At 43.6% G+C, this 25383-nt stretch overlaps 2 protein-coding genes and 1 non-coding gene across 3 annotated transcripts; all 3 read left to right on the forward strand.

The window, feature by feature from the left end:
* Window positions 1-2171: 2171 nt before the first annotated feature.
* On the forward strand, window positions 2172-4988 carry LOC149443305 (ras GTPase-activating-like protein IQGAP1). Its single transcript, XM_089655697.1, has 2 exons — window positions 2172-3944; window positions 4386-4988. Exons 1-2 carry the CDS (start codon window positions 2172-2174, stop codon window positions 4986-4988), a joined length of 2376 nt encoding a protein of 791 aa, XP_089511823.1.
* A 14252-nt stretch (window positions 4989-19240) lies between these two features.
* On the forward strand, window positions 19241-22054 carry LOC149443306 (ras GTPase-activating-like protein IQGAP1). The gene is made up of 2 exons (XM_089655698.1): window positions 19241-21031; window positions 21488-22054. The coding sequence occupies exons 1-2, from the start codon at window positions 19241-19243 to the stop codon at window positions 22052-22054; spliced, it is 2358 nt and encodes a 785-aa protein (XP_089511824.1).
* A 2582-nt stretch (window positions 22055-24636) lies between these two features.
* On the forward strand, window positions 24637-24718 carry TRNAS-GGA (transfer RNA serine (anticodon GGA)). Its single transcript has one exon. It is a non-coding gene; the product is annotated as a tRNA-Ser (tRNA).
* Window positions 24719-25383: the final 665 nt, after the last annotated feature.

Genomic DNA, 25383 nt, shown 5'->3' on the forward strand with positions numbered 1-25383 from the left:
ATCAGCTCTCTTCACTGAGCTCTGCAGAGTGTAACTTCAGCTCTACGCCCCATTTTTTCTGAACGCTCAGACAACATTTATCAATTAAGAACTTTGAACAGATGTAGAGAAGAGAAGACTACAGATAAACAGGTACAACCTATACAGGAAGATCTGTTTCATCTCTGTGTACCACCTGAGGACAGTCTCTTCACTGGGTATATGTTGGGGTTTACAAACACTTTACATCCAATAAATGGAAGGGACAGCCCAGTGAGGCTGAGGAGGAAAGCGATAAATCATGCTGGATATCCTCTAGCCAGGAATGAGGCGGGCTCTATCTGACGTGATGACACTTGTAATGCACATTGTAAGCAGCTCACAGTGTGCAGTGTGAAATCAGAGGAAGCCATTTCAGTCCAGGAGAGGAGCCTCTATAACTGTCACACTCCATTGTTGGGGTCCCTCTGTATAGTAACACGGAGCTGCCTTGTTGTATTTGTAATGAAAGTGGAACGGCACGGTGATGGCCGGGACTGGACTGGTCATGTCGCTCGTGCACAGCCTCCTGGGGCACGCAGCGCGGTGATCTGTGGTGAGCTGTGTCCCTTGGAGACAACTAATCACCAATCAGGGTAAGGAGACAATGAGAATGGCTTGGCTCTCTGCTTATCCCCCCCCCCCCGATCGTTCCCCCGTGAGATCCGGAGATGGGGCATGTGCACATCCCACGGGAGGAGGGGGGGACTGTGAACCTCCCCTGTACAGTGTGTACTCCACCCATCATTATATATCCCCCAATGTATCATCACTGCACTCCACCCATAATTGGAAGGATTCTCAACAGCTCCCCCAAAACTATTAAAAATGTTCATTAAACATCTCATAGATGTGGTCGCCTTCCAAAGACATTGCAAGCCATGTGCATATCCAACAAATCCATCTTGATATTCAATTGCTCCACCCAAAACTAATAAAAACAAACACCCCATGTGATCAGCTTCAAAACACAATGCGATCCATGTGAAAATCCAATCAACCCAGCTTGATTCTGAATCGCTCCACATTAAAATGAAACTACAAAAACGTAAACACCCCATTTACGTGCTCCCGCCAAAGACACTGCAATCCATCTAATAGATTGTGATTCTCAATGGCTCCGCCCAACACTGAAACTATTAAAACACGCCACATATTTGGTTGCATTCAAAGACATTGCAATCCCTGTGAAAATCCAATAAATCTTGTTACTGTATTGTCCCCACTATAATGTACAGGGCGGAGCAAACCGTTGGCGCTATAGAAATCCTGGATAATAATAATATTACATCTATCTTGATAATCAATCGCTCCATGTAAAACTGAAGGGAATTAAACATTGCATTTATTTGGTCACATTCAAAAGACATTGCATTCCCTCTGAAAATTCAACAAACTCATCTTGGTTCTCAATCGCTCCACCCAAAATTGAAAACAATAAAACACCCCATAAATGTGATCACCTTCCAAAGACATTGCAATATACGTGAATATCCAGCAAATCTATTGTGATTCCCCATGTATGAGGCTGCCTTACAAAGACATTGCATTCTCTGTGAATATCCAACAAATCCATCCTGATTCTCAATCACTCCACCCAAAACTGAAAATTATAAACACCCCCATATATGTGCTCACCTTCTAAAAACATTGCAATCCATGCGAGTATCCAGCGAATCCATTGTGATTCTCAATCACTCCACCCAGAAAAAAAAAACAATAAACACCCCACACAAGTGTCACATTGGTATAATGTCCAAACGACAAAGTGTTTCCCAAACGGATTTTCAAGACGTGCGGCTCCACCCAATACTGAAGATACAGCGATGTGTTCATTCCTCCTCTGCTGGCAGTTATCACTACCAGGCTATGATGTGTCAGTTGGTTGTCACTGTGTCAATAAAGTTTTGTTGAAAGAAAATGTTTGAACTGTGCAACTGTCAGTATGAGGTCATCACAGTGCAGCAGAGGCTGTGTCAATAAAGTTTTTGTACAAAAAAGAAACTGTCACAGTGGAGCAGAGGCTAAAAATAGAAGCCAGCAGAGGCAGAGTTCAGTCTACAAGTGACTGTTGTGGTGAACACATCTGATCTGAAGACCTCTGATTACTACCAATAGAAATTCTTGGTGTATTCTACCATCTGATAGCAGAAATGGTGAGAAACACCCAGCGCACTACAGGAGGGAGAGAATCTCCCAGAAGGACAGGCTTGGGCTTCCTTTGCAACAGTCCCTGCAAATGGCTGAGGTCATTATTTGCAGAGGAAGATCAGCCAAAGACGACGAATGAAGACATTAAACTCAAAGAGACGGAGGAACAGAAGAAAGACGAAGTGGTGAAGGAGACTGAAGATGAAAGACTTGAGAGAGAAAGGTTAGAGGAGCGGCATCGTGAAATCGTTATAAAACTTCAGTCATGGGCCAGAAGAAGCTTGGAACAACAGCGATTCCACGATTTCATGCATAGTGAAAACCCATCGCCGAGCTCGGTCATGCAGTTTTCTAAATGCTTGAGCCCCCATGACCCAAACTTCAATCTGCAGCTGCGGATGAACACATTGAACGTGGAATTAACGTCTCATTCTAAAACCCTCAATGAACAGAGGTGTGAGATGGACAACTTGGACAGAGAAATCGCAGCTTTAGTGAAAGAAAATATCACTCAACAGGATCTCGTCTCCAGATTCAAAAAACTAAAGCCTAGCAATAAGGAGCAAGTTAAAGAGGCCATAGCCAAGCATAGACAGGAGGCTCGCGAGGACAGGAAGAGAAGTGAGAGGCTGGAGTCCTATGAACACCTCTTCTACTATCTGCAGACGGATCCAGCTTACCTGACCAGACTCATGGACCAGCTGCCATCCTATCATGATATTATCACATTTACAAGCAGACTGCTCCTCCAGCTCTACAACTACGGCAAAACTCCACGAGAAGAGTACTATTTCCTGAAATTGATGGAATTTGCTCTTCGTAAAGAAGTGGAAACCAAAATTGCTAGCGTTCAGGACATATTTCAGGGAAAATCACAGATTCTAAAGGTCATCAAATATTTTTACACCCAGAAAGCAAAGTACAATCCCGTAGTCAACGCGCTGACTCGGGGAATAATGGACACCTTGAGAATCGATGATAGACTGACCTATCCAGACTCTAAACACAAGAAGCGTACCAAGCTAGAGAAAAAAATGCGAAAACTATTCAGCCATAAAATTGATGTATATGCCCTGACGGACACATTCCTACAGGACATATTCTCATCTGTGAACAAGATTCCTTATGGGCTGAGATACCTAACCAAAGTCCTCCAACAATCTTTGCTAAGCAAGTTTCCAATGGTAGGTGAAGATTTACTGTCGGAGTCTGTTGGCTATTTCCTTTCTCAGTACCTCCACACAGCCATAGTGGAACCGGATAAATTTGACATCTATGTAGGTGAATTTTCAAACCAGAGGAACAACTTATTGTTCATATCTTCAATCTTCTGCATGACCATGCATCCCTTCTCTGCCAACACAGATCAAGCGCCTGGATTGGACAACTATATCAAGAAAACCTCCCAAAAGCTCGGGAGTTTCTTTAAGCAAGTTCTGAACACTATAGAACCAGAGAAAAAATTTGGCTTTACCAAGTACGCTGACGCAATACAGACTCCCCAGATAATCATACATGCAGGGGACATCATCTATACACATACTCTGCTTTCTATGTATGAGAAGGCTGTATTTTGCGACCGCGGACTTTCGCCAACCGCGGACATTGTGTACCAAATGTATAAGGGTATTGGACCGGTCCCTCCACTTAACGAGCTTGAGGCCACTCATGGAGCTGCCTATAACAAGATAAGGAAAATAATTAACATCCCCCTATCTTTATACAGCAAATTACCTCCACTGGAGAATTTGGATGGTGAAACAGAGAAAGCCAAGGTTTCCACCATGAATTTGGTCCTACAACTTATGGCTAAGACACCTGAACAAAAACTCCAAGAGATTCTGACACTCGAACAGGAAAAGAAGGAGGAAGAGGAGAAGGAGGAAGAGGAGATGGAGGAGGAGATGGAGAAGGAGGAGGAGGAGATGGAGAAGGAGGAGGAGAAGGAGAAGGAGGAGGAGGAGAAGAAAGAGAAGGAGGAGGAGGAGGAGGAGGAGGAGGAGAAGGAGAAGAAGAAGGAGAAGGAGGAGAAGGAGGAGAAGAAGGAGAAGGAGGATAAGGAAGAAAAGAAGGAGGAGGAGAAGGAAGAAAAGAAGGAGGAGGAGAAGGAGGAGAAAGAGGAGATTGTAACAGAAAGCACAACTCCCACCGACACTAAAGGTGCAAATGAACAGGAAGGATCCTGTTCAACTGAAAATCAAGATGATGCCTCTCAGGAATCTATAACAAAAACCGTCACCGCAAACCTGCAGATTTTGCAAAAAGCCGGTTACTTCACAGAGGCGACATGCTACGAAGAGGTCACCAACCTAATTCGCAATGAAATCAAAGGGAAACATGAACTTCGTGAGAGAAGAGCAGCTGAGGTGAAAATCAACGAGCAGGCGTTAGCTGATGTCAAAGACACCTGTGAAGATATGAAGGGCATCATAGACCTGTACAAGAAGTATAGGAAAAACTGTGTGGACGACTTGCTGGGTGAAAAGTCAGGCTTTGCTGGAAAGGTTCCAAGGATCCATTATACAGAAGATATGACTAAATACACGGCCAAAGATCTATTTAAGAGAGGTGTCATAGTGAGCACACGCGGGAAAATCAAGAAAATTAAAAAGGAAATGATTTATATAAAAGTGGTTGGTGAAGACATATATATCGATTTGGACGATAAATGTGAAAAGATATCGATTTTGGACATATTACGTGCTCATCATAGCGGTAATCCAAGGATGAAGATCTTCCATTATGACATCGATGTTGGAATGTTTCTATTTCTGCTTTGCAGCAACCTTTATGGAAGGCTGGACATGGATGAAGTTTAAGCTGGCCATACTGGCTGAATGATAAAAGGCAAACGCATTGGAGGTGGAGGCAGGAATCCTCCCTTCTGCGATACTGTATTCTGACAGCGGGGACTCCTGATTGGCGGCAGCACTGATTAAAACTAAATTTCCCAACAAGACCTTTCGACATGGCCGGATCTAGGGGGGTGCTGGGGTGGGCTGCCGGAGAAATAACAGCGGCAGAGAGCCAGGCGGTGGGAGCTGTGCTGTACTCTTCCCACTCCTGTCATCAGAACAGCACTCCTCCATACAGCAGATAACATTTGAGGGGGGGAGGATTTATGCTAGGAAGGGGGTGGGGTGATTTGAGTTATGGTGGGGGAAGATCTTGTGGATAGAATTAGTGCTAGGATGAGGGATGGGGGGGAAGGGGAATTTGGGTCAAGAGGCAGGATTTCTGCTAAGGGTGGATTTATCGTAGGACAGGGGATTAGTGCTGGGAGGGGGAATTAGGGGGGATTTATCGTAGGACAGGGGATTAGTGCTGGGAGGGGGAATTAGGGGGGATTTATCGTAGGACAGGGGATTAGTGCTAGGAGGGGAAATTAGGGGGGATTTATCGTAGGAAAGGGGATTTGTGCTGGGAGGGGGAATTGGGGGGATTTGTGCTAAGAAGGGGGATTTATACTAGGAGGGGGGATTTTTAGGAGAGGATTTGTGCTGAGAGGGGGGGATTTGTGCTGAGAGGGGAAATTTGTGTCACTATCCAAGGCCAGAGGAAGTGACACCATCACGCTGACCGGAACCCAGAAGTAGGCTGCCGCCAATCAAGGAAGGAGGATTGGATGCTTTGACACTTTTCTATGTACACTGCCTTTGATATCCCTATGGAATGTGAATGTTTTTAGCCTTTCATGAAAATCAGAAGTTTGCTGTTACTACGCCATGAGAGTCTCCACTTTTTATATATAAATATAATGTAATATAATTATTAGTCATAATTTATTAATTGAATGAGACTTTAGAGCTGCGCATCTAGTTATATTATGGGCGATAGATGGCGGCGCGGGTAGGGTGGGGAAGAGAGATGGGGTATGAAAAGGGGAGGAGGAGGTGTGGAGGGATCATTTATGATTTGTTTTGTGTAAATTTTGCACAAAAAAAAGAAGACCATACCTAGTGTGATGTCATGAAAAGAAGACCATACCTAGTGTGATGTCATGAAAAGAAGACCATACCTAGTGTGATGTCATGAATGGAAGGTCTGTCATGTATGCAAGAAAGTGGGACACTTAGCCAAGCAGTGTATTGAGTATCTACTGCCAAGGAGAGCTCTGTGGATATCCTGATCGGTTCCGGATGGGAGGTGCACAACATACCTAAGAGCGCAATACTGTGATAAATGAACCTTCACCTTGGGAAACAACAGCTCCGTACCGTCAAGCTGCAGTCTACCCAGTCTTCCAGGAGGAGAGCGCCATGCCCTTTGCTGCGATATATGGGCCTTCACCTTGGGAAACAACAGCTCCATACAATCAAGCTGCAGTCTACCCAGTCTTCACGGAGGAGAGCATCATGCCCTTTGCTGCGATAAATGGGCCTTAAAAAAAATATCTTAAAAACATATCATTTAAAAAAAAAAACAGTTTTGAGCCTACCTCTGAGGCAGCCGGTTGTACCGGCGAAATCAGTCAGAAAAAGGCCTATTTCACACCTAGAGGTCTCTCAGGGACTTTGATCTTGATGCTGTTACGATAATTACCAACAATCCTACCTTTGCTCTGCCTTGATAACTTGGAACTGTCCATACTTCAGGACTTGCTCACCAATATGCCTTCTGTTTCACAAAGATATGCCTACTTGGCCTGTGTATGAGCCAGACCTTTCTTGATGTACGAGGGAGGTTATGTGTCCTCCTCTGGATGGTGCCCTTGGCTCTTCGGGTACCGGAGGGAGGTGAAGACATCACCATTCATATATGTTTGTTATGTAACTTTCTTCCTCCTCTGGACTACATCAGGATTAATTATCTATCTGGGGACTTTGATGGATACCCTATAAGAGATTAATTCGGCTACTCACACAGTGTAGTCATTCACAATGAGCTGTGCCATCACGTCAGCTCTAAAACAGAAGTGGACCAACAGCTCAGTGATAGTCTGGGATAAGGCCATTGTCTCTATAGAGACACAACGTATGCTCATCAGGAAAATTGATCAAGATGGTTCCGTCATTAACAATGAGCTGTGCCATCACTTCACCTCTACAACAGAAGTGGACGAGCAGCTCAGTGATAGTCTGGGATAAGGCCATTGTCTCAATAGACACATAACCTATGCTCATCAGTAAAATGGATTAAGAAGATGGTTCCATTATTCACAATGAGCTGGGGGGGGGGGTGGAGTGGTGTTAGTGGAAGGCTCTCTTGGGTGGGTGGGGGAGGCAAGGGTGTTGGTCACTGTCAGAATCTCTGCAGGGGAGGGAGGTCTGGGGGAAGGTCTGATTTTTGTGTTGCCTAGGGCAGCAAAAAACCTAAATACACCACTGGCCAAGTGCCCAGGTTGTCTGCAGTGCGGGGATGGAATGAGGAGCTTATCCTCTTCTCTGCTAACCCCTGTCCTCTTACCTGCTAACTGCCTGTACATTGCCGTGCTGACCCCTGTACCCTGCCGTGCTGACCCTTGTCTTCTGCCGCCATAGCCCTTGTTCTCTGCTCTGCTGACCCCTGTCCTCTGCCCTACTGACTCTTGTACACTGCCCTGCTGATTCATCAGAGTTTACAATGACACATAGTCAGTACAGGGAGAAAGGAGTGCAGCTGGTATGAAAGTACAACCTGTGATTGACCCCAAAGAGCTCTTTCACACAGGCAGTAGTAAAAACAAGCATCTGAGTAGCAGTTTTAACGCCCCCACCTGCCCACCCAAATGCTAACACAACAGCCTGACAAGGCTGTACACATACTGAAACTGTAGCTGCCGCCTTGCTCAGAGGGACACAGCCTGGGAGATGGAAGGGGTGGGACGGATGACTGAAAAAGGGACTGTGCCAGCAAGTCTGGGACAAATGACAAGTATTTCTATTCAGCCCAACAGCACTGCACGTTTGGAAAAGGTACCAGTGCTACTTTGCTGCTGTTGTTGCTCTTTTTTGGCCCCAGAGATTTACACAGAAAATGCACCAAAAATGTATTTAAAATACACATACGTACGAGTTTTGTGTAGGTGTTTAAAGAGGCACCTGCTGGCATCCTTACATCCCCGCCCGGATCATTTAGCTGTCAGCTGGCTGACAATGAATGTAAACAAAGGAGAAGGGTCATTTAACCCCTTTGCACCCTAGTAACCAATAGTTGCGGCGGCAAAAAGCTGGGCTTTAACGCATATGAGCTGCTGGGTGGGCAATGTTTCTGCGCCAAAAACAGCTCTCGGTCCTGTGAAAACATCGGTAGCCGGCGGGACCGGCTTCCGTTTATGTGATCATTGCCAATCCAACCAATCACAATGGTCACATAATTGTTGACCCTTGTAGGACCTCTTCTTCATAACACTGGCCCGGTGGTTACAAGGGGCCTATGGGTGGGGGGCATATTGGAATCTGGAATATCTATTTAACAATATGTGAATAAGGGATACAAAGTACCTCTATTAATCCACGAAAAAAAGAAGTGAAAACACCCCTTGGGTCTTTGTTACAAGGACATAGACGGATTTGTGCTGATGGAAGATTTTGGGGGTGAGGATTTGTGCTGAGCGGGAGGATTTAGAAGTGAGGAATTGTGCTAGCATGGAAAATTTGAAGGGAAAAAAAGGATATGTGCAAGGAGGGCTAAATTATTTTTGCTAGAAGGGAGGAATTGGGGTGATTAAAGCTAGGAGGTGAGATTGAGGGGCAAAGATCTGTTTTAAGAGGGGAATTTGGAGTGGGAGGAGGATACATTTTTGCATTTTTGTTTGGGGAGAATTTTTGCTTGCAGAGGATATTTTTGCTTAGGCGGTGAGCTTGCTGACCACTGCTTAATTTGTAAGGGAGAGGGTCTTATGCTGAGACATGATGCTCACACATGGGGGGGAATAGATTATGTCTGCCATGAGAGGTAGATGACCTTGTCCCGACAAGTCCCGAGACTTACACAGAAAATGCACCAAAACTACATTTAAAATGCACATACGTCACAGTTTTGTGTAGGTTGTTACAGAGGCACTTACAACCCTTGACTCATCCCTGCCTGGCTCATTTAGCTGTCAGCTGGCTGACAGATGAATGTAAACAAAGGAGAAGGGACATTTAACCCATTTAGTTTTGATTCTGTGTGCATTGTGTAGATTGTTTATTCAAAATTAAAAACATAGTAGTTGTGGCCGAGCGGTTAAGGCGATGGATTCTAAATCCATTGGGATTTCCCCACGCAGGTTCGAATCCTGCCAACTACCATCTGTAGATTTGGAAACAGTACACACATTGGGTACATCAGTGCTCTGTAGGTCAATGTTCCAGTTCTGCTGGTTGATGACTCTTGACAGGAAAAAGTGCTGCACTTGACAGCCTAAAACTTTAGCAAGGTTCTGTAGCTCCTACAGTCCCTTGACTGAGATGAAGCTCTGTGTCCATGGAGGTCTTGGCGGGGTGTGGGGTCTAAATGACCTGTAGAGTTCCCTGAGACTGAGATAAAGGCTTGGCCCGGTCAGTAGATGACATTTACAGTCACACATCCCGCAGGAGTTTTTAGGAGGGGAGGAGGGCTTTTCTCAGCTAAGCACACGGTTAAGGGAGTTTTGTGATAGACTGGACTTGCAAAGAATGGAGATTGCTGGGTGGGAAGAAGAGGATAAAGGAGATACAGAGAACACAAGAAAAGAGGACTGGCAGCGGGTCAGGGGAAGGGGGGGGGAGGCTCTGGGGCCGGGGAGGGAAGGGAGGGAGAATTAAGCAGAAAATATGTTTTGTTTTTTTTGGTTTTTGTTTTTTTTTCTCTCTCTCTCTCTCGCCCCTGGTCTCTCCCCCCCGAAAGTTGAGGTCCTCCGGGAAGCTCCGGTTAGGAGAGAAGTAATGATACTTCCTGAGCCTGGCTGATAGAGAGAGGGGACCTGGGGGGGGGGTCGGAGGAGAGGTGAGCCGTACATGGGCGGAGCTTATTTTAAATCAAAAGGTGGAATCAGATCCACAAATGATTTGTAGGCAGTTTATAAGCCTAAAAATGGGTAGGGGAAAAAGAAGAGAGGGTGGGGGGTGGGAGATGGGGGTTGGGCGGGAGGGAGCCGAGGGAGGGGAGGTTGGGTTGATATGCTGCAAGATAGTAGGGGGGCCTAATAGGAAGAGACGAATCAGAAGAGAGATAGACAGAATCAAGAAGGATGTAAGAAATACAGTTTATAACATATAATGTGAATGGGTTGAACTGTCCTGGGAAAAGATTTAAGTTGTTTAAAGAGTTACACCACAGGGCAACGTCTGTGGTATTTTTACAGGAGACACATTTTGAGATAGAATCAAATGTGAAATTAAAATCCAAATATTATCCAACATGGTATTATGCTGACTCTCCAATTAAAAGAGCAAAGGGGGTGGCAATAGGATTGGCAAAGAATGTGAGATTTGAGTTGGAAGATAGAAAGACTGACCCGGAGGGGAGATTCCTGTTCTTGAAAGGTAAACTACAGGGAATTGAGTGTACACTAGCCAATATATATTGCCCCAACAAGAAACCGGAGATCTTTTTGAAGGGTATGTTGAAAAAATTGATAATTTTAAAAAAGGGCGTTTGATAATAGCAGGAGATTTTAATTTTTGTATGGACCCACAAAAGGATGCAACCTCCCTTGTGCGGAGAGAGGGGGGTAGGTCTCTGAGAGCTTTGAAGAAGGTGATCCACGAGTACCAACTGGTGGACACCTGGAGAATGATGCATATGAAAGACAGAGACTATACCTTCTTCTCTAATGCACATGAGATATACTCGAGACTGGATTACATTCTAATAGATCATCAACTCATTGAAATGCTGGTTAAAATAGAAATAGAGACAAGAACTTTCTCGGATCATGCCCCTGTCATAATGAAAATAGGATGGGGAAAAAGGTGGACGGGAGGTTTAGGATGGAGGTTAAACGAGGCTCTTCTCTTAGATGAAGATATTGTGCAGAAGATCAGGGAAGAGATTAAGGTATTTTTCAAGGAGAATGAGACGGAGGAAGTAACGACAGCTACAGTATGGGAAAGTCATAAGGTATATATAAGAGGAATTTTGATTGCGATGGGAGCAAGGAAGAAAAAAGAAAGAAGAGAGAGGGTTAGTGGACTCTTAAAGGAAATCCTGGATTTGGAGCAGATACATAAGAAGAAAATAACAATAGAAACAAGACAGAAGTTAATGAATAAAAAAGACGAATTAGAGAGATTGATGGAAGAGGAGAGGAGAAGGATATATAACAAAGTATTAAGCGAAAGATATACAGTCATGGCCGAAATTGTTGGCACCCTTGATATTTCTCCAGGAAATCATGTATTTCTCACGAAACGTATTGCATTAACACATGTTTTGCTATACACATGTTTATTCCCTTTGTGTGTATTGGGACAAAACAAAAAAAGGGAGGAAAGAAAGCAAATTCGACATAATGTCACACAAACCTCCAAAAATGGGCTGGACAAAAGTATTGGCACCCTTTCACAACTGCGGATAAATAAGAATGTTACAAGCATGTGATGCTCCTGTAAACTCACCTGGGGCAAGTAACAGGTGTGGGCAATATAGAAATCACACCTGAAAGCAGATAAAAAGGAGAGACGTTCACTTAACCTTTGCATTGTGTGTCTGTCTGTGCCACACTAAGCATGGACAACAGAAAGAGGAGACGAGAACTGTCTGAGGACCTGAGAACCAAAATTGTGGCAAAATATCAACAATCTCAAGGTTACAAGTCCATCTCCAGAGAACTAGATTTGCCTTTGTCCACAGTGCGCAACATTATCAAGAAGTTTGCAACCCATGGCACTGTAGCTAATCTCCCTGGTCGTGGACGGATGAGGAAAATTGATGAAAGATTGCAACGCAGAATAGTCCGGATGGTGGATAAGCAGCCCCAAACATGTTCCAAAGACATTCAAGCTGTCCTGCAGGCTCAGGGAGCATCAGTGTCAGCGCGAACTATCCGTCGACATTTAAATGAAATGAAACGCTATGGCAGGAGACCCAGGAGGACCCCACTGCTGACACAGAGACATAAAAAAGCAAGACTACAGTTTGCCAAAATGTACTTGAGTAAGCCAAAAGCCTTCTGGGAAAACGTCTTGTGGACAGATGAGACCAAGATAGAGCTTTTCGGTAAAGCACATCATTCTACTGTTTACCGAAAACGGAATGAGGCCTACAAAGAACAAAACACAGTACCTACGGTAAAATATGGTGGAGGTTCAATGATGTTTTGGGGTTGTTTTGCTGCCTCTGGCACTGGGTGCCTTGACTGTGTGCAAGGCATCATGAAATCTGAGGATTACCAAAGGATTTTGGGTCGCACTGTAGGGCCCAGTGTCAGAAAGCTGGGTTTGCGTCCAAGATCCTGGGTCTTCCAGCAGGACAATGACCCCAAACATACGTCAAAAAGCACTCAGAAATGGATGGCAAAGAAGCGCTGGAGAGTTCTGAAGTGGCCAGCAATGAGCCCAGATCTAAATCCCATTGAACACCTGTGGAGAGATCTTAAAATTGCTGTTGGGAAAAGGTGTCCTTCCAATAAGAGAGACCTGGAGCTGTTTGCAAAGGAAGAGTGGTCCAAAATTCCGGGTGAGAGGTGTCAGAAGCTTATTGATGGTTATAGGAAGCGACTGATTTCAGTTATGTTTTCCAAAGGGTGTGCAACCAAATATTAAGTTAAGGGTGCCAATACTTTTGTCCAGCCCATTTTTGGGGTTTTGTGTGACATTATGTCATATTTGCTTTTCTGCCTCTGTTTTATATTTGTTCCAATACATACAAAGGGAATAAACATGTGTATAGCAAAACATGTGTTAATGCAATACCTTTTTTGTGTGAAATACTTGATTTTCAGGAAAAATATCAAGGGTGCCAACAATTTCGGCCATGACTGTAGATGGGGAGATAGACCAGGAAAATATTTAATGAGAGCCCTGAATAAAAAGAAAAACAGGAATTATATAGAAAAGATAAAAAGCCCTAAGGGGGAGTTGGTCCACTCAACTAAAGAAATCATTAAAGTATTCACGGAGTATTATAGAAAGTTGTATAACATCAGTCATCAAGGTTCACCAAAAGAAACTAGAGAAGGTATTAACGAAAAAAGGAAGATATATTTAAAAAATGCTGGATTGCCAAAGCTTAGTGAAGCACAATTGAATTCCTTAGATGCGGAAATTTCCCAGGAAGAAATAGAAGTAGCATTAAAAAGTATAGGGGGAGGGAAAAGCCCAGGCCCGGATGGTTATACAGTTAAGTATTATAAAAAATTTTGTGAAGTACTGATACCAAAGTTAAAGAAGTATATGAATGACTTGGGAGGGGGGATGGAGGGGAGGAGGGAATCCCTTCAGGCCCATGTCGTTCTCATTCATAAGGAGGGAAAAGATCCCTCTCAGTGCTCTAGTTGTAGACCAATTTCATTATTAAACACTGATACCAAGTTGTACGCAAAGGTCTTGGCAAACAGGCTAAAAGATCTAATGCCCGAATGGATCCATGGAGATCAGGTGGGGTTCGTCCCGGGGAGAGAGAACTTTGATGCTTATCCAGAAAAGTAGAAAAGGAAAAGCCCCGGTGGTGCTCTTGTCAATTGATGCCGAAAAGGCGTTTGATAGAGTGGACTGGGGCTTTATGATGGACAACTTGGAAGTGTTGGGGATTGGAGAGAGAATGCGTGAGTGGATAGGTAAATTATATAGGGAGCCCACCGCAATCATCACGGTAAATGGGGAGAGGTCGGAATCCATTGGGATGTCCAATGGAACAAGACAAGGCTGTCCATTGTCCCCCTTGCTGTACGTTTTGACATTGGAACCCCTGCTATCAATAATAAGGAATAGCGGAGCGGTAAAGGGAATCCAGATAGAAAATATAGAACATAAAGTAGCGGCCTTTGCGGACGATCTATTGTTTTATGTAGGCAACCCCCGAATAACACTACCAAGTATAATGAAGACCCTGAAGGAATATGGTGAACTATCAAATCTAAAAATTAACCCAACAAAAACAGAGATTTTGAACATCAATATACCAAAGAGCGAAAAAGAAAAGCTACAAAAAGAATTCCCCTTTATATGGAGAGAAAAAGATATAAAATACCTAGGAATAAAACTTGCTACCTCATATAAACAACTATATAGATTAAACTATATTTTCCTGATAAATGAGATTAAGGACGAACTAAAAAGATTAGAAGGAGGAAATCCATCATGGTTAGGACGTATAAACCTAGTTAAAATGGTAATTATACCTAAAATACTCTATAGATTTCAAATGATTCCAATAAAACTCCCAGAGGCATTTTTTAAGATAATGAGAAGAATGATAACAAGATATATATGGAGGAATAAAAAACCAAGAATATCATATGAAACACTGAGCAGGACTAAAGAGAAAGGGGGGATGGGACTACCTGATGTCAAGAGATATTACAAAGCAGTAATTTTAGCAAGAATCTATGATTGGACTTTTAACCACAAGGGGAAAGGTTGGGTAAAAATAGAAAATGAACTGAGTGGAATTAATTTGAGTAAGATGATATGGGTTCCAGCACATTTTAGAAGAATTAAAGAAAGCACAAGCACCTTCACTTTAAACGTTTTAAGGACATGGGATAATTTACACAAACACATGAAATGGGAATTCAACTCTATATTAATGCCTCTTGCAAACACGGAGTTCTTCCCTCCAGGAAAAGATGAGATATCAGGGAGATGGTTTAAAAAGGAAGATATCCAACTGAGAGACGTATTGGTAGAGGGGGAATTGAGAACATTTAAAGAATTAAAAGAGAGGGGAGGAGATATGTTTACTAAAATAGATGAGTGGAAATATCACCAATTAAAATGTTTTATTGGAAATCTCCCAAAGCCCTTGAGATTAAAAAAGGAGTGAAATATGTTTGAAAGGCTATTAGAAACATGTAGAGATGGGAAACATGGTGTTACAAAAATGTATAGAATACTCACAGAATTAGACACAGACACAAAGTTAATTTTTATAACAAATTGGGAAAGAGATATGGAGGTGGTGATAGATGAAGATCAACAGAATAAGATATTTAGATTGGTTCATGAGAGTGTTAGTATGAGAGACGTTGAGATTAATTATAAATGTCTGACACGATGGCATATTACACCGAGCACTGAGCAAAGGATGAGGGGGGAGAATTCAAAAATGTGTTGGAGAGGATGTGGGGAGGAGGGCACGGCGTTTCATATATGGTGGCAATGTCCAAAAATTCAGGTTTTCTGGAAGACAATAGTTAAATCAATAGAATTAATAACTGGAAATGACATAGGGCTTGACCCAACCATGTGTCTCCTACATAATGTTGAGACAACCGTAAATAAATATAAAGAATCAGGCGTATGGTACTACTTAAGTGCTGCAAAAGGGTTGATTCCCAAGTTTTGGTGGAAGACGGAGGTGCCGACGGAGGAGGATTGGATCAATAGGGTAAACCAGATTAGTAGAATGGAAAAATCTTATTATATTCAGGAAGACAGGTTGGATCTATACTATTCGCGATGGGAAAAATCAGGATTGAAAGAGAAATATAGAAAACTTTAAACTAGGAAGTTATTTAAAGTTATTGGGCCTTGAGAGATTGGAGATCTTGCAGAGGGGAGGGAGGGGGGAAGGGGGGTAAAGGTGGGCTGGGAGGGTAGGGAAAGAAAAGAGGTAAAATAGAAGGGGCAAAGTAGAAATGTATGGATTATTTATATGTATTGTGTCTCTTCTTGTGGAATTTTTGTAATAACATGAAAAATTAATAAATATTTAAATAAAATAAAAAAAAAAAAAAAGACGTCCATCAGACACAGTACTGAACACAATATTGGTGCTAGACATGTTTTGGAGTGTCACTCACCCAGCTCCTGGGGGTCATCTTCCTCCTTCACACCTATCAATAGAATGTCAGAGCTGTGAGCAGGGAATTCTGGGAATAAAATGACAGTTATAATTCAGGTTCCAATAACAAGGTGTCAGCAAGATTCTAAAAAGGCTAAAATTGAAGTTTCATAGATGTATATTTTCTGTCCTAGTTCCTCCCTCCTCACTTATTAACACGCTAATAACATGTTACATGAAACCTTTGTCTTTTCATTACACATCTTATTTTACATCTATTGATGTCATCACTGCGTCTCTGTGCTTCTTCATGCAATTCAGGCAGATCATGGCTGGTGGGAGGAGCCGGAAGGGTGCTGTGCATACAGTCCGGTCCATAAATATTGGGACATCGACACAATTCTACCATTTTTGGCTCTATACACCACCACAATGGATTTGAAATGAAACGAACAAGATGTGCTTTAACTGCAGGCTGTCAGCTTTAATTTGAGGTATTTACATCCAAATCAGGTGAACGGTGTAGGAAGTATAGAACCAAATATGTTAGAATTGTGCGGATGTCCCAATATTTATGGACCTGACTGTAGTCTCCTGAAAACATCACAGCACCCCGTACTCCTCTCAAGAGCCTTCCATTATGATGAAAACAGGGGGCTGGATCTTGGGAGGAGTTATGCAAATATATAAATGCCTTGATGGGTGGACATCAGTGTGGAGGAGTGGGAGTTCCCAGAAAGAATGTATTTGCATGCAGACCACTCTAGGTAATGCCCCCGTGATGGTGAGCCTCCATGATTGAAAGAACTTAAAGTGGTTGTAAACCTCAGACATGACAAAGGAACAAAGCATTTCCCTCTATAGGGTGTACTTGTCTCAATCCAGAGCACTAAGGGTCATTTCTGCCTGCTGCTCCATTCCTCTGCTATCAGCACCAGTCACTTCTCACAAGTTTTCCTGACACCAAGAAAAATATAGTGATGGGGAGGGACCTCCAGCAGAATGACAACCTCAGCTCTGTTCCTGTGAGCTGTGTATGTGGGGGAAAGGGGGGCGTCTCTTCCCTCCAATCAGCTCTCCTCACTGAGCTCTGCAGAGTGTAACTTCAGCTCTACGCCCCATTTTTTCTGAACGCTCAGACAACATTTATCAATTAAGAACTTTGAACAGATGTAGAGAAGAGAAGACTACAGATAAACAGGTACAACCTATACAGGAAGATCTGTTTCATCTCTGTGTACCACCTGAGGACAGTCTCTTCACTGGGTATATGTTGGGGTTTACAAACACTTTACATCCAATAAATGGAAGGGACAGCCCAGTGAGGCTGAGGAGGAAAGCGATAAATCATGCTGGATATCCTCTAGCCAGGAATGAGGCGGGCTCTATCTGACGTGATGACACTTGTAATGCACATTGTAAGCAGCTCACAGTGTGCAGTGTGAAATCAGAGGAAGCCATTTCAGTCCAGGAGAGGAGCCTCTATAACTGTCACACTCCATTGTTGGGGTCCCTCTGTATAGTAACACGGAGCTGCCTTGTTGTATTTGTAATGAAAGTGGAACGGCACGGTGATGGCCGGGACTGGACTGGTCATGTCGCTCGTGCACAGCCTCCTGGGGCACGCAGCGCGGTGATCTGTGGTGAGCTGTGTCCCTTGGAGACAACTAATCACCAATCAGGGTAAGGAGACAATGAGAATGGCTTGGCTCTCTGCTTATCCCCCCCCCCCCCGATCGTTCCCCCGTGAGATCCGGAGATGGGGCATGTGCACATCCCACGGGAGGAGGGGGGGACTGTGAACCTCCCCTGTACAGTGTGTACTCCACCCATCATTATATATCCCCCAATGTATCATCACTGCACTCCACCCATAATTGGAAGGATTCTCAACAGCTCCCCCAAAACTATTAAAAATGTTCATTAAACATCTCATAGATGTGGTCGCCTTCCAAAGACATTGCAAGCCATGTGCATACCCAACAAATCCATCTTGATATTCAATCGCTCCACCCAAAACTAATAAAAACAAACACCCCGTGTGATCAGCTTCAAAACACAATGTGATCCATGTGAAAATCCAATCAACCCAGCTTGATTCTCAATCGCTCCACATTAAAATGAAACAACAAAAACGTAAACACCCCATTTACGTGGTCCCGCCAAAGACACTGCAATCCATCTAATCCACTGTGATTCTCAATGGCTCCGCCCAACACTGAAACTATTAAAACACGCCACATATTTGGTTGCATTCAAAGACATTGCAATCCCTGTGAAAATCCAATAAATCCTGTTACTGTATTGTCCCCACTATAATGTACAGGGCGGAGCAAACCGTTGGCGCTAAAGAAATCCTGGATAATAATAATATTACATCTATCTTGATAATCAATCGCTCCATGTAAAACTGAAGGGAATTAAACATTGCATTTATTTGGTCACATTCAAAAGACATTGCATTCCCTCTGAAAATTCAACAAACTCATCTTGGTTCTCAATCGCTCCACCCAAAATTGAAAACAATAAAACACCCCATAAATGTGATCACCTTCCAAAGACATTGCAATATACGTGAATATCCAGCAAATCTATTGTGATTCCCCATGTATGAGGCTGCCTTACAAAGACATTGCATTCTCTGTGAATATCCAACAAATCCATCCTGATTCTCAATCACTCCACCCAAAACTGAAAATTATAAACACCCCCATATATGTGCTCACCTTCTAAAAACATTGCAATCCATGCGAGTATCCAGCGAATCCATTGTGATTCTCAATCACTCCACCCAGAAAAAAAAAACAATAAACACCCCACACAAGTGTCACATTGGTATAATGTCCAAACGACAAAGTGTTTCCCAAACGGATTTTCAAGACGTGCGGCTCCACCCAATACTGAAGATACAGCGATGTGTTCATTCCTCCTCTGCTGGCAGTTATCACTACCAGGCTATGATGTGTCAGTTGGTTGTCACTGTGTCAATAAAGTTTTGTTGAAAGAAAATGTTTGAACTGTGCAACTGTCAGTATGAGGTCATCACAGTGCAGCAGAGGCTGTGTCAATAAAGTTTTTGTACAAAAAAGAAACTGTCACAGTGGAGCAGAGGCTAAAAATAGAAGCCAGCAGAGGCAGAGTTCAGTCTACAAGTGACTGTTGTGGTGAACACATCTGATCTGAAGACATCTGATTACTACCAATAGAAATTCTTGGTGTATTCTACCATCTGATAGCAGAAATGGTGAGAAACACCCAGCGCACTACAGGAGGGAGAGAATCTCCCAGAAGGACAGGCTTGGGCTTCCTTTGCAACAGTCCCTGCAAATGGCTGAGGTCATTATTTGCAGAGGAAGATCAGCCAAAGACGACGAATGAAGACATTAAACTCAAAGAGACGGAGGAACAGAAGAAAGACGAAGTGGTGAAGGAGACTGAAGATGAAAGACTTGAGAGAGAAAGGTTAGAGGAGCGGCATCGTGAAATCGTTATAAAACTTCAGTCATGGGCCAGAAGAAGCTTGGAACAACAGCGATTCCACGATTTCATGCATAGTGAAAACCCATCGCCGAGCTCGGTCATGCAGTTTTCTAAATGCTTGAGCCCCCATGACCCAAACTTCAATCTGCAGCTGCGGATGAACACATTGAACGTGGAATTAACGTCTCATTCTAAAACCCTCAATGAACAGAGGTGTGAGATGGACAACTTGGACAGAGAAATCGCAGCTTTAGTGAAAGAAAATATCACTCAACAGGATCTCGTCTCCAGATTCAAAAAACTAAAGCCTAGCAATAAGGAGCAAGTTAAAGAGGCCATAGCCAAGCATAGACAGGAGGCTCGCGAGGACAGGAAGAGAAGTGAGAGGCTGGAGTCCTATGAACACCTCTTCTACTATCTGCAGACGGATCCAGCTTACCTGACCAGACTCATGGACCAGCTGACATCCTATAATGATATTATCACATTTACAAGCAGACTGCTCCTCCAGCTCTACAACTACGGCAAAACTCCACGAGAAGAGTACTATTTCGTGAAATTGATGGAATTTGCTCTTCGTAAAGAAGTGGAAACCAAAATTGCTAGCGTTCAGGACATATTTCAGGGAAAATCACAGATTCTAAAGGTCATCAAATATTTTTACACCCAGAAAGCAAAGTACAATCCCGTAGTCAACGCGCTGACTCGGGGAATAATGGACACCTTGAGAATCGATGATAGACTGACCTATCCAGACTCTAAACACAAGAAGCGTACCAAGCTAGAGAAAAAAATGCGAAAACTATTCAGCCATAAAATTGATGTATATGCCCTGACGGACACATTCCTACAGGACATATTCTCATCTGTGAACAAGATTCCTTATGGGCTGAGATACCTAACCAAAGTCCTCCAACAATCTTTGCTAAGCAAGTTTCCAATGGTAGGTGAAGATTTACTGTCGGAGTCTGTTGGCTATTTCCTTTCTCAGTACCTCCACACAGCCATAGTGGAACCGGATAAATTTGACATCTATGTAGGTGAATTTTCAAACCAGAGGAACAACTTATTGTTCATATCTTCAATCTTCTGCATGACCATGCATCCCTTCTCTGCCAACACAGATCAAGCGCCTGGATTGGACAACTATATCAAGAAAACCTCCCAAAAGCTCGGGAGTTTCTTTAAGCAAGTTCTGAACACTATAGAACCAGAGAAAAAATTTGGATTTACCAAGTACGCTGACGCAATACAGACTCCCCAGATAATCATACATGCAGGGGACATCATCTATACACATACTCTGCTTTCTATGTATGAGAAGGCTGTATTTTGCGACCGCGGACTTTCGCCAACCGCGGACATTGTGTACCAAATGTATAAGGGTATTGGACCGGTCCCTCCACTTAACGAGCTTGAGGCCACTCATGGAGCTGCCTATAACAAGACAAGGAAAATAACTAACATCCCCCTATCTTTATACAGCAAATTACCTCCGCTGGAGAATTTGGATGGTGAAACAGAGAAAGCCAAAGTTTCCACCATGAATTTGGTCCTACAACTTATGGCTAAGACACCTGAACAAAAACTCCAAGAGATTCTGACGCTCGAACAGGAAAAGAAGGAGGAGGAGAAGGAGAAGGAGGAGAGGGAGAAGGAGGAGAGGGAGAAGGAGGAGAGGGAGAAGGAGGAGAGGGAGAAGGAGGAGGAGGAGATGGAGAAGGAGAAGGAGGAGGAGGAGAAGAAAGAGAAGGAGGAGGAGGAGGAGGAGAAGAAGGAGGAGAAGGAGGAGAAGAAGGAGGAGAAGGATTATAAGGAAGAAAAGAAGGAGGAGGAGAAGGAAGAAAAGAAGGAGGAGGAGGAGGAGGAGAAAGAGGAGATTGTAACAGAAAGCACAACTCCCACCGACACTAAAGGTGCAAATGAACAGGAAGGATCTTGTTCAACTGAAAATCAAGAAGATGCCTCTCAGGAATCTGTAACAAAAACTGTCACCGCAAACCTGCAGATTTTGCAAAAATCCGGTTACTTCACAGAGGCGACATGCTACGAAGAGGTCACCAACCTAATTCGCAATGAAATCAAAGGGAAACATGAACTTCGTGAGAGAAGAGCAGCTGAGGTGAAAATCAACGAGCAGGCGTTAGCTGATGTCAAAGACACCTGTGAAGATATGAAGGGCATCATAGACCTGTACAAGAAGTATAGGAAAAACTGTGTGGACGACTTGCTGGGTGAAAAGTCAGGCTTTGCTGGAAAGGTTCCAAGGATCCATTATACAGAAGATATGACTAAATACACGGCCAAAGATCTATTTAAGAGAGGTGTCATAGTGAGCACACACGGGAAAATCAAGAAAATGAAAAAGGAAATGATTTATATAAAAGTGGTTGGTGAAGACATATATATCGATTTGGACGACAAATGTGAAAAGATATCGATTTTGGACATATTACGTGCTCATCATAGCGGTAATCCAAGGATGAAGATCTTCCATTATGACATCGATGTTGGACTGTTTCTGTTTCTGCTTTGCAGCAACCTTTATGGAAGGCTGGACATGGATGAAGTTTAAGCTGGCCATACTGGCTGAACGACAAAAGGCAAACGCATTGGAGGTGGAGGCGGGAATCCTCCCTTCTGCGATACTGTATTCTGACAGCGGGGACTCCTGATTGGTGGCAGCACTGATTAAAAATAAATTTCCCGACAAGACCTTTCGACATGGCCGGATCTAGGGGGGTGCTAGGGTGGGCTGCCGGAAAAATAACAGCGGCAGAGAGCCAGGCGGTGGGAGCTGTGCTGTACTCTTCCCACCCCTGTCATCAGAACAGCACTCCTCCATACAGCAGATAACATTTGAGGGGGGGGGAAGATTTATGCTAGGAAGGGGGTGGGGTGATTTGAGTTATGGTGGGGGAAGATCTTGAGGATAGAATTAGTGCTAGGATGAGGGATGGGGGGGAAGGGGAATTTGGGTCAAAAGGCAGGATTTCTGCTAAGGGTGGATTTATCGTAGGACAGGGGATTAGTGCTGGGAGGGGGAATTAGGGGGGATTTATCGTAGGACAGGGGATTAGTGCTGGGAGGGGGAATTAGGGGGGATTTATCGTAGGACAGGGGATTAGTGCTGAGAGGGGGAATTAGGGGAGATTTATCGTAGGACAGGGCATTTGTGCTAAGAAGGGGGATTTATACTAGGACGGGGGATTTGTGGGAGAGGATTTGTGCTGGGAGGGGGGATTTGTGCTGAGAGGGGAAATCTACATCACTATCCAAGGCCAGAGGAAGTGACGCCATCACGCTGACCGGAACCCAGAAGAAGGCTGCCGCCAATCGAGGAAGGAGGATTGGATGCTTTGACACTTTTCTATGTACACTGCCTTTGATATCCCTATGGAATGTGAATGTTTTTAGCCTTTCATGAAAATCGGAAGTTTGTTGTTACTACGCCATGAGAGTCTCCACTTTTTATATATACAATTCTATGGCTATTTTTCCAGAGTGAACTGAAGGAGAGATTTTATATGTGACCCAGTAGTGTCCCGGTGTTGAACTTAACAAGCGCATGAGACCATCCTTTTGCAGGAGGTCTAATCCTTTGGTAAGGTATATCTGCATACACCGCGTTGTCTGGTGGAGGCTCTCTCTTCTTAGATTGGCAGAAGATCTTGCATGGAAGCCCCCTGCTTCCCAACTGTGTTTAGTCATTACACCAAATAGTTTTTTTGGTTTTATTTCACGGACATTGCTGTTGGACATTTTTCATCAATTCTAAATATGGGACTATTTCTAGGACTATCTCTTGAATGAGATTTTTCATGCACTTTATATGTGTGTGTTTATTAGTCATAATTTATTAATTGAATGAAACTTTAGAGCTGCGCATCTAGTTATATTATGGGCGACAGATGGCGGCACGGGTAGGGTGGGTATGAGAGGTGGTGTATGAAAAGGGGAGGAGGTGGGTGTGGAGTAATCATTTATGATGTGTTTTTTGTAAATTTTGCAAAAAAAAGAAGACCATACCTAGCGTGATGTCATGAAAAGAAGACCATACCTAGCGTGATGTCTTGAAAAGAAGACCATACCTAGTGTGATGGCATGAAAAGAAGACCATACCTAGCGTGATGTCATGAAAAGAAGACCATACCTAGCGTGATGGCATGAAAAGAAGACCAGACCTAGCGTGATGTCTTGAAAAGAAGACCAGACCTAGTGTGATGGCATGAAAAGAAGACCATACCTAGTGTGATGGCATGAAAAGAAGACCATACCTAGCGTGATGGCATGAAAAGAAGATCATACCTAGCGTGATGTCATGAAAAGAAGACCATACCTAGCGTGATGGCATGAAAAGAAGACCAGACCTAGCGTGATGGCATGAAAAGAAGACCATACCTAGCGTGATGGCATGAAAAGAAGACCAGACCTAGCGTGATGGCATGAAAAGAAGACCATACCTAGTGTGATGGCATGAAAAGAAGACCATACCTAGTGTGATGGCATGAAAAGAAGACCAAACCTAGTGTGATGGCATGAAAAGAAGACCATACCTAGCGTGATGTCATGAAAAGAAGACCATACCTAGTGTGATGGCATGAAAAGAAGACCAGACCTAGCGTGATGGCATGAAAAGAAGACCATACCTAGCGTGATGGCATGAAAAGAAGACCAGACCTAGCGTGATGGCATGAAAAGAAGACCATACCTAGCGTGATGTCATGAAAAGAAGACCATACCTAGTGTGATGTCATGAAAAGAAGACCATACCTAGTGTGCTGATATGAAAAGAAGACCATACCTAGTGTGATGTCATGAAAATTGCTCTGGTATGAGTTAAACCTAAGAACTTTGAATAGTCAGTATGGAAATAAAAAATCTGAAGTCCGTAGGGGTATCCCTGCTGTCCAGCGAAGACGTTGGGAGCCACTTTGATCTAACTAAGCCTTTTGGGCCTTGTGGGGTACCCTCTGCCTGGCCTTGTAGGATTGTTGATTAAAATGTGGCTTCATCTACTGGCTACTATTGAGTTATTGGCTTAGTCCCCTAAGGAACAAGACTGCCATCTACCCTACCTTATCAAAAAAAATTAAAATACATAAAAATTATTAATTGAATTACTTTTAAAAACGTCCTCGCTTTACAGATTACCCAGTAGTTGTGGCCGAATGGTTAAGGCAATGGATTGGAAGTCCACTGGGATTTCCCCACGCAGGTTCGAATCCTGCCAACTACGATCTGTAGCTTTGGAAACAGTACACACACTGGGTACATCAGTGCTCTTTAGGTCAATGTTCCAGTTCTCGAGGATGAGACCTCTTACCAGGCTAAAGAGCTGCATACAGTGTGCAATCCTCACTTTACATCCTAACACTTTTGCACAGTTCTGTGGCTCTTACAGACGCCTGAAGCTGTCATGTAAAGCTCTGTGTCCATTGAGGTCTTGGCTAGTCCGCCATGTTTGTAGGGTCTAAAATGACCCGTACAGTTCCCCGTCACTCCGATAAAGACTTGGCCCGGTCAGTAGATGATATTTACAGGTATTCAGCTGGTCACAATCCATGCCAAAGTTTAGTATTTTGAAGATCTTTTTTTTTTTTGGCTTTACGATTGAAATGTAGTTCATGCATGGGCTAGAGTTTGTTTTAACCACTTGCAGACCGCCCGCAATGTACAGTGGATGGGCGGTCCGCATAGGAACAGTGACATAGCCGTACGTCCCTGCCTGCTTCTCTGTTCAGGGAGCGCACTCGTCGGCTCCCGCTGTGATTGTATACAACGAGAGCATGTCAGTGAGTTCCAGACAATGATTCATGGCTTGGACCTGCTGATTGGCTGTGTGCAATCACAGCCCAGAGATCTGTGTTGACAATCAACACAGAGCTCTATACAGAGGGAAAA

The sequence above is a fragment of the Staurois parvus genome, unplaced genomic scaffold, assembly GCF_062004578.1.
Source record: "Staurois parvus isolate SC_StPar_1 unplaced genomic scaffold, SC_StPar_1.0 ptg000860l, whole genome shotgun sequence".
NCBI classification, from domain to species: domain Eukaryota; kingdom Metazoa; phylum Chordata; class Amphibia; order Anura; family Ranidae; genus Staurois; species Staurois parvus.